General features: G+C 21.4%; 1 protein-coding gene across 1 annotated transcript; it reads right to left on the bottom strand.

Annotated features, from left to right (window-relative positions):
* Positions 1-700: 700 nt before the first annotated feature.
* PGSY75_0310200 (putative phd finger protein) lies at positions 701-11,551 on the bottom strand (the record flags this gene model as incomplete). The annotated part of the gene is made up of 1 exon (XM_018783957.1): positions 701-11,551. A coding segment is annotated over one exon (10,851 nt), but the record flags the coding sequence as incomplete, so codon positions are not given.

Genomic DNA, 11,551 nt, shown 5'->3' with positions numbered 1-11,551 from the left:
TTTTGTTGTTTTTTTAATATTATTGTGCACTTAAACGTAGAAAAAAAAAAAAAAAAAAAAAAATTTTAAATGTTCAACATACACAAGATATTCTTGTATTTTTTTTTTTTTAAGTTGCTTCCAAACATGTTATGAGATAAGGATAATAAAATAAAAGGTGTAGAAAAATAATATTCTGGAAAATTATGCATAATATTAAATATATATATATATATATATGGTTTTATTTTCATGTTATTTCTTTTTATTTACAAGATTGTTGAGTGTCTTAAAATTTTGAGCGTTCATGTAAGTGTAATTATATATAAATAGATCAGCTTCATTTAAAAAAAAAAAAAAAAAAAAAAAAAAAAATTTATACATACATACATATTATATATCATGTATATATGTGTTTAAAATATTATTTATTTTAAGAATTATCACACACTTTTATATATATATATATATATTCATTTATTTATGTATTAAAATTGAATCATTAAAAATGTTATTTTTATAAAGTTTTTGTTTTTAAAAATATTCAAAAAAAATAAAACATATATATTTTAAGACAAAAGGTGTAAAAAAAAATTAAAAAGTAATATTATATACTTATAATATGTTGAATGTATATTTAAAAAAAGGAAAAAAAAAAAAAAAAAAAAAATAGCCTCATAATAATTATGTCACATATGCTTATGTTTATTTTTTTTATTTATTATTTGTTAATCATCGTATTATGATTATTATATATTTGCAACATATATGATATATTATTACTTTCATAACACTTATTTCTTTTTTCTTTTATAATGTTTCTATCTTGATAAGAATTCACTGGGATATGATCATTACAATATGTATTTATATCTATATGTGAAAAACAATTATCATAAAAAAATGTTTTAATATATTGATCGTCATGTACTTCAACATCCATATAATATCCTTCTAAATAAGCACAGAGTGGATGATAATATTTTTTACACTTCATATTTTTTCTAATATCTATTTGATTAGTACATTTGTCATCTACAGATTTGTTATCCCCACATTTGACATCTCCACATTTGTCATCTACACTCTTTTTATCTCCACTCTTTTTATCTCCACTCTTTTTATCTCCACTCTTTTTATCTCCACTCTTTTTATCTCCACTCTTTTTATCTCCACCCTTTTCATCTCCACCCTTTTCATCTCCACCTTTTAATTTCTCGTGGTTATAAGAACACTGTATGACAGCACCCCTCTTATGACATATATCACACATCTGTTCATAATCCTTCAGCTGATAGACGTTCCAATAATTCATATTATATATATTATGACAGAACACATTTGAAATAAAAAAGATAACACAGAATAGATGCACAAATGTTTTTGATGTGGTTTTCTTTAGGGCCCCTCCTGATTTTTTACATATACAACAATAATTAAAAAATAAATTATTTATATTTTCATTCAAAGTGTTATTATTAAGACATGTTATTATATCTGCATTCGTATTATTATCAAGTGGTATTACACTATTTGAATTATCACCACATGCATTCAAAATATTACCATTATTATTGTTGATGTCATTTTTTATTATAATATTATTTTCCGATGATAATAAAAGATGTGCTTGATTCTTCAAAGATGTTGAATTATTATGATTATTATTTCCCTTATTATTTTTTTTTTTTTTTTTTATATTTGTTGTAGAACTTTTATTATTATTAATATCATCATTTGATAATAATTTTTTTACATATTTATTAAACACACATCTATCACATAAAAAATCTTCACTTTTGTTTTTAGGATATATGCCATAGCAATATTTATGAACATATATATTGCATTTCATACATTTATATAAAATATTAATATTTCCATCTTGTATATTAAAGCATACACTGCACATATTGTTGCTTGTTTTTTCTATACTCTCAGATTCTATCTTTTTATTATTATTATTATTATTGTTACTATTATTATCATCTTTTTTTTTGTTTTCATCACTTTTTTCTTGTGTTTTTATAATATTATTATTCTTATTTGTTTCATTTGTTTTATCTACAATATGAACTGATGGAGCATCCAATCTGATCTCGTTCTCAGTTTTTAAATTTGTTTCTTTTTTATTTTTAGATAGTTCTAAGTTATCTAACGATTTATTATCATGACTAATACATTTATCATGACATGATGTTTTTATTACACTTTTTACTTCTTCATTATGTTCATTTGTTTGATTTGTATTTTGTTCTATATGGTCCTTTTTCTTTATATCACTTCCTTTGTCATCCACATGGTCTTTATTTATGACATTTTCTTCCTTTTCTTTTATTATGTCACTTCCTTTATCTTTGATTGTTTCATGTTTATTATCTTCCTTATCGTTCATATCTGCATTTCTTTCCACATCATATTTTCTAAAGAATATTTCTTCCTTGAGAAAACTATCTTTTAAATTATTGACTAGATATACCCAGTTGGTTACACAAGAATATTTATAGTAAACAAAATTGATATAGACAGGCATATCAGAAATATTGTATGTATGGTTTTCTTCTATAATATTACTAATTAAATAAATTTTATTCTTAACAATTTCATCATTTATATGGTCATATAAATTTTTTAGGTTAGTGTAATTCTTATCAATTAGAAGATCAAAATTTTCATCTTCATATTTATTTTGATTATCAAACAAATTCCCATATGGATTCTGAACATTTTGGTTTATTATATTAAAACAAGAATGATAATTATTATAATAATTATTATTATAAAAAATAATATTGCTTGTTAGGTCATTTTTTACAGTTTTATCATTATCTTCCTTCACATCTTGAAGATCATTTGTATTTACATTTTCTTTTTTAACATGCACATCATGTGCTTTCATTTTATCTGTACTACATGTATTATCAACATGGCTAGTACAACTATTTGTGGTGTCATAAGGTTGTGTTGTTGAGATATCATTATGTGTATCAAATTGTATATACGCAGTAGCATCACTACAACTATTATTTGGCACATTATTTATTTGATTTATTTTGTTTATATTATTTGTTATATAATCACTTCCATTCTTATTATTATCAACATTGTTCTTCATATCTATATGTTCATTTTTAAAAGACATTTTTTTTTTCTTCTTCATATCTATTTCGTTCAAATAATTATTCTGCACATGAGTAGTATTATGATTTATAATATTATTATGATTTATAATATTATTATTATGATTTATAATATTATTATTATGATTAATATTATTATCATGATTTATATTATTATTATTACCCCCTTTCGTTACATTATTACAAATGTCTTGTTCCTTTTTGTTGTCATCACATAATATATTACTCTTTTTATTTGTATGTATTATAGTTTCTATTTCCTGTGCATTTCTGTGGTTGTTAATTTTTTTAAAAAATATTTTTTTATTTTTTTCAAAGGATAGAATATGATGTATATCTATAAGATATGAATTAGAAATATCTATAAAATTTTTATAATTGAAACTTTTTTTTACATAGTCTATATGTTTTTTTTTCATTATAAAATTTCTAAAATTTAATAATGCATTTTTATTAAATAAAACATCGTTTATATATTTCATTTTGTCTTGTTCATTATTTATTTTTTCCAATTCTTTATGATCAAAAAAAAATAACTTATAAATATCAAATACACTAAAAGAAGAAACAGAAGGTACAATTTTTTTATCAACGAAAGTATTATATTTCACTATATCAAAATTATTTTCATAAAAATTAAATTTATTATATTTATTTAATATTTCATTTAAATATTCTTTTATATTATAATTATTAATATCATTATCTTTATTTAATATATATTCATTCATAAGTAATATTAATATATTATTATTATTATTTGATATATTATTATTATTATTTAATATATTTATTGTATTCATATATGATGCTGGTAATGATGATGATGATAATAAAGAAGTTGTTTTTATATGCATATTATATTTATTCGTATTTCCTTTTTTGGTTTTTCCTTTCTTTTTAGAATATAAATTTTTTTTTACATTTTTTGTTAAGGAATTTTTATATTTCATATTTTTATTCAAGGTATTTTTTTTTTGATCACTTGTTCCAATTTTATTATAGAATTCATTTATATCATCTACACAGTTTTCTTCTCCACGTTTAAAAAAATCCTTCATGTTATTTAAAATATTTGTATCATTATATAAAATGGAATTACCATTTTGTTCATTAAAATGTCGTATATTAAATATATTACTATTCATACTATTCATGTTATTTTTATTTATAATGCCACGAGATATACTATTATTTTTGTCTACACATTTTCTATTTGTATTAATATCTAGGGGTGTCTGAAAACGTAATTGATCACCTTCACCATTTAAACATAATAACCCTTTATTTGTTACCATATTTAATGTTTCATTTTTTATTATATTATTCTTTTTACATGTCATTAAAATATTACCCATATCATTATTTTTATTATTTAAAGCAAGTCCTCTTACATTCAACATATTATTAATAGCATTATTATTATTATTATTATTATTATTGTTATTATTGTTTTTGTTGTTGTTACTTTTAGTTTTCATATTTTTACTTTTGTTGTTAGGGTTCCCACTTATTGTTCCTTCACAATGAGATATTAATATCTTTTTTAATTTTAATGATAAATATCTAAATTTTTTCTTTAAACCTTTTTCTTTTGTTTCTTTATTATTCTTCTCAACAGACTCATTTATATTGTCTTGAAAGTTAAATAAATTATTACTATGATCATATATTTTTACTCCTTTTTTTGAAAAAAATATTTTATGTGTCTTCAAAAATATATAATCATAATAACTTAGTTCTACTATATTTACTAACTTTATATTAGCACTCTTAGATATATTTAAACAACTAAAATTTTTTAATAAATTATTTAATGTATTTTTATTTAATATCGTCTCATTAAATTTTATATAATTTATTTCTTCATTATATTGAAAATTATTACTATTATAATTATTCATATTATTATTCATATTATTATTTATATTATTCATATTAATACTACCTCTGCTCATCATCTTACTACTATAACTCGGTCTATTCATTCTGTTTAAATACTGCATACCTCCATTCTTCATATTATTCATATTATACATCATACTAAAAAATATATCTTTTAATATTTTATAAGAACCCTCATTAAAATTAATCTCATGTATTTTGTGATACAAATCTTTAAAAAAATAATCTATATTATTATAATCCTTTTTTGTTTTTATTGATTTATTCTTCCCACTCTTCTTCTTATTATCTTTTTCAGATTCATATATTAATAAATAACAATTATTCCCATTATCAAATAATGAAAATATTACATTCACATTCTTATTAGCGTAACAAGACAAACCGTTTTCTTGAACAAGCGTTTGACATTTTTTGTTCTTTTTCACTTTTTTTATTTTCATGCAATCGTTAATAGTAGGCGTATTATTTGATGTACCCACAGTTTGGACATCATCAACCATTTGGTGGTTAATATCTACAACCTTGTGGTTTATATCTCCCACTTTGGGATCTACATCTACAACCTTGTTGTTTATATCTACAACCTTGTGGTTTATATCTCCCACTTTGGGTTCTACATCTACCACCTTGTGGTTTATATCTACCACCTTGTGGTTTATATCTCCCACTTTGGGTTCTACATCTATCACTTTCGTTTCTATATCCACCACTTTGGGATCCATGTCTACCACTTTTGTTTCTATATCTACAAAGCGAGTATCCTCAGCGCTCTTACCATCTTCCTCATCACGGTCTTCGATTCTTTCTTCACTCCTTTGAGTTGCCAATTCTAAAATAACCTTTTCTTCATTAGGATTAGTATCTTTAGGTTCCATTTGTTGGTTGTTCTCCTTTATGGCATTATTATGACAATTATCATCATTAAGAATATTATGATTTATATGCTCGTGTAATTCATTTGTCTCAGTATTACAACATTTAGCAATAATATTATCATGACATAAAATATTATTATCACTCAATGGATTTGTATTTGTTGTTTCTAAAGGTGGCGTTGAGGGATCGACTACAATATCATTAAATAATACATGAGTATTTTTTTCAATGTCATCACATTGTTCTTTTTTTTTGCAAATATAATTTTTTTGTGGCATGATCATATTATTTTTTTTTAAAACATTATTGTTCGTGTTATATTTTTTCAATAAATCTATAACATACATAATATTCTTGGATGTATTTGTAAGATCATTATTCTGATTAAAAAAATTTCTAATAGTATATATACTTTTGACATCATCTATATCATTAATATATTTATCTCCAAATAAGAATAATGGTAGACGATAAAATAAGTAGGTATATTTATTAATATTAATTTTTTTCTTTAAATCGCTTAGATTTATATGATTACTATTATGATTATTATTACTATTATTATTAATATTATTATTATTAATATTCATAATATTATTGTTAATAATATTTGTATTAATATAATTTCTTTTTTGTATATCAATAGGAAGATTATTCAAAATATTTATATTATTAAATATATTACTATCATAATTATTTTTATTTTTATTTTGTTTTGTTTTTTTATTATATTTTTCTTGTTTCATTTTTTTTTTTATCATATTGTTATTAACCTTCTGACAAATATTCAAACCATCCTCTTGTCTAATTAAATAATAAATACCATCACAAACATTATTTTTCATGATACATTTCGTTTCTACATTTTCAATTATTTTATCTATGTATTTAGAAAATATTTTTATTTCTTTTTCATTCATTTCATCATTATAAGAATTACCTTCCTCTTCTGATGTGGGTTCTATATGTTTATCACTCGTTTTGTCAGGACTATTACAAGACAGCACACTATTATTATTATTATTATTATTATTATTGTTGTTATTATTGTTGTTGTTATTATTGTTGTTGTTATTATTATTGTTGTTGTTGTTTTCTTTTGATTCATTTATATTATCATCTCTTTTATTTTGTAATACCATATTATCTTCATTCATCTTATCATTTTTTTCATTGTTTTCTTTTTTATGCTCATTTTTTTTTATATTATTATTTTTCTTTTCAAAAAAATGAAATACCTTACTTATAATATTATTACTTTTACATACGTCTTCTTTTTTTTCTTCTTCTATAATATTATCACCATTTGTATCTTTCTGTTCGTCATTATTTATTTTATTTGTATTGGTTTCCATTTTCTTAGTATCATCGTTTATATGTGTCTCATTTGACTTGTTTTTTTTTTTCTTAGGTTCTTTATTATGATCACTCAAATTGTTTGTATTCTCATTAATAGATAAATTATTTATTTTTCTTTTTTTGTTATCCTCATTTATTAATTGGTCTACATAATTATTATTATTATTATTATTATTATTATTTTCTTTATGCAAATATTTAGCTCTTTTCATTTTTTCCTTCTGAACATAATCTAAATATTCTTCTTTTCTTATAAGCTGAATATATTCATCTGAATAAAATAAGGAATGTAAAAAGGAGTTATAATAATGATAAAAAATACAATTTATATTATTATATTTTTTATTATTCAAAGTATTTAACTTAATATTCATAACAGCTTTAGCATCATGCTCATTACTATGGGCACAACACAAGGTCAATTTTATTGTCTTCATATATACATTATTATTATTATTATTTTTTAAATTATAAGTATATAACCCTAAGGTGTTTAAAATGTTGTCTATTTCTTCTTTTTCTATTAGATGGTCAATACTTTCAAAAGGCACATCTGTCGAAGAATCTTTATTATCATTTATTTCATTATTATTATCACATATTTTGTTTTTACTATCATGTATTTCATTATTATTATTATCACATATTTTGTTTTTACTATCATGTATTTCATTATTATTATTATCACATATTTTGTTTTTATTATCACATATTTTGTTTTTATTATCATTTATTTTATTTTTGTTATCATTTATTTTGTTTTTATTCTGACCTTTCTTATTACTCACGTCTTTTTTTTTAGTGCCAGTATTTTTTTTTGCATCTTTCCATCTATTAATGATTCTATGATACGTATTTCTATATATAGTTACATCCCTTTCTATTTCATGATCTGAAATAGATGAACAATAATTATCTGACTTGTCAGATGAAAAGCTCAAATTATTGGTTATCTCAGATTCGCTTATATTATCAGATGTATTACATATGGACCCCCCAAAGCTTCTACTACTACAACTAGGATCACGACTATGATTATAATTATGACCTTTATTATTATTTAATTTGTTTTTACATGATGATGATAAATTATTTAATTTAATTTTATTTTTTAAATTAATATTATTTATATCATCATATTCATATGAAGAAGATACTGAAGAATAACATAATGAAAAACATTCGTCATTTGAAAACATGGAAGATGAATCACATAAAGAATTATTATATAAATAAGATGAATCTACATCATTATTTGTTGACAAGGATGATGATAATAAAGAAGAGATAGAAGAAAAATCGTTATCATAATAAATATCATCTTCATTATAATTATTCGTATTTTTTTCATTTTTTTTATGATTACCTTTACTTTTAATTTTGTTATCTTCTTGTTCAATATTATTACTGTTAATAATATTGTGACAATTATATTTATTATTATTATTATTATTGTTGTTGTGGAGTTTTATATTTTTGACATTCCATCCAATTTTTTTCACGCCCTTTTCTTTCTTTTTATAATTTTTGTTACAATCTGTAGATGAGGAGGACGAATCAGCTAGAGGATTAAATACCTGATCCGTTTTTAGTTTTAGCGTTTTTTTTTTTATGTCATTATTTATATTTTTATCATCACTTGGGCATACGTCCTGTTGCGTGTCACCTTTGTCATTTATATCTTTTATATCTTTCATATCTTTTATATCTTTCATATCTTTCATATCTTTCATATCTTTTATATCTTTCATATCTTTCATATCTTTTATATCTTTCACATCTTTCATATCTTTCACATCTTTCATATTATTATGTGTACTACTTGTTATTTTATCAGAAGCAATAATTTTTTGATATTCCATTAAAAAATTATATTTATTTAATTTTTTATCAGTATCATTATTTTTATTATTCAATGTATCATTTATTTCTTTATCATTAATACTTTTTCTATTTCTTTTAGTGTTTCTATTTTTATTGCAATTATTTTTTTGTTGGTCTTTATTTTGTTCATTGTCATCCTTATGACAACTGTTATTAGTGTTATTATTATCATTTATTTTATTATTTATATTATCATCATTTATATTACTCATTTCTTCATCTTTTTTTCCTTTATTTCTTTTAGATCTATTATTAGTCTTACTAGGTGTATCCTTTTCTTGGTCACTATTATCATTTGCACATTTATTTTTTTTTTTTTGTCTAGAGGTTTCTTTATTTGACATTACTATAGAAGATGTATCGTCATTATTATTACGTGCGCGTTTGTTTCTCTTTCTTTTTTTTATTACATTTTCTCCTTCATTTTTCTCTTCCAAACAATCATTATCATTATTATCATCATCATTATTATTATTATTATTATTCATTTTATTGTCACTTTTACTTTTGTTGTCGACATTATTTTTTTTCTCCTCACTTTCATATACACTGTCATCATATTTGTTACTTCTCTTAGTAACCTTTTCTTTTTTCTTTTCTTTTCCTTCTGCTCCTTTTCTTTTCATAGATGCTGAGCGCTGATTCTTTCTATTTTTTTTTTGGCTAGCACTTTGAAGGTCGTTTTTTTTTTTCTTCATACACTGCATATATTTATTATAATAACAATATATATGAAAATATGTAGAACAAGAAGGAAACATACATTTGGTTTTTATTCCAGTCGATTTATTACAAAAAACACAGACTTGTTTATTATTATTTTTTAAAACATGTATAATTTTTTCTTTAATATGTTTTAAAATATTTAAGTTAATAAAATCTCTTTTATGTATACAATGTTCGATATCTTTAAATAAGTTATTATATCCTGATGATTTCATTAAATTTATATTCATTTCATTATCACTAAGATTGTTTATAATATGCATATAATCTCTTACAAAATAATTCTTTTCTTTAACTACACTACAATTATTAGTGTTCATACAATACATTTTTGATGATTTCTCTTTTTCTTGTGTATTTATATTTTGATGACACTTCACTGTGTCTTCTTTTTTTAATGTGGATCTTTTTTTCTTATCTTTTAAAAGTGTATCATCACCTGATAATTTATTCGAAGTTTGGTTGTTCCTATAACTAGAATCACTCTTATTATAACTAGAATCGCTCTTATTATGATTAACATCACTGTTGTTGTAACTAGAATCACTGTTATTATAACTAGCATCACTATCATCATAATCATCATCATAATCATCATCATCATAATCATCATCATCATTCTTATCATTATTATTATCAACACTACCCTTTTTATCATCATGTTTATAATTCAGCACATTATTTATGCTTCCTCTATGTAAATCATTCTGATCAGTAGGGGAGACACTTCTTCTGTCATCTAAGCTTAGTCTATGATTATTAATCAATGACTGATATGATATAGACTGGAAATTCGAATAGAGAGTATTATTATTTAGAATAAAATTTGAAATAATTAAATTTTTGATTTGTTTCAATGTTAAATTATAATAATATGGATTCATAAGAAAATTAAAGAAATGACTATGTGTGATAATATTATAATTTTTTAATAATTCATCTTTTATTTTTTTTATAATAATCTCATTAATATATTTTAAACTGCCATACATATTTACAAAATAATCTTCATTATAATGATTAAAAAAAAAATGTTCTACATATATATGATATATACAATTATTTCTTGTAATATTATTATAATATAAACAACAAATATGATACCATTCATTGTTTCCTTTTTTTTTCATAATAACATTTGTATTCATATTTTTACATACCATACAATATATTTCGTTCTCCTTACAATTAGAAAAATCTATAAATTTTCTTTTCAATGAATTATTTGAATTATCATAATATTTATTATAACTATATTTTTTTAAAACACTATTATCATACATTTTTTTTTTCTCTTTATAAATATTATTGTATTTGTTTAAACGTATATTATTATTATTACTATTATAAATATCTTCAGAAAAATATTCATTAGGACACATGCGAATGTAATCACAAGAAGAAAGATTTTCTTTGTTCTTTTCATCAAATATATTATTTTTTGTGTTATCATATATATGTTTTATAATTTTATTATTATTATTATTGTTATTATTTTTATTTATTTTTTTTTTTTCATCATCATGATCCTCTTCATTATTAATATATCTAGGTGTTCCAAAAAACTCATGGTCAGAAAAATATTCAAATAAATTATTTTTACCAGCACATTTTTTTTTATTTTGTAATTTTCTTTTTAAATGATATAAATGGATGTTGTCATCACAATGGAGGTTGTC

This window comes from Plasmodium gaboni, chromosome 3, assembly GCF_001602025.1.
Source record: "Plasmodium gaboni strain SY75 chromosome 3, whole genome shotgun sequence".
NCBI lineage: Eukaryota > Apicomplexa > Aconoidasida > Haemosporida > Plasmodiidae > Plasmodium > Plasmodium gaboni.
The sequence above is the reverse complement of the archived record's forward strand: the minus strand, read 5'-3'. Positions and strand labels throughout refer to the sequence as shown.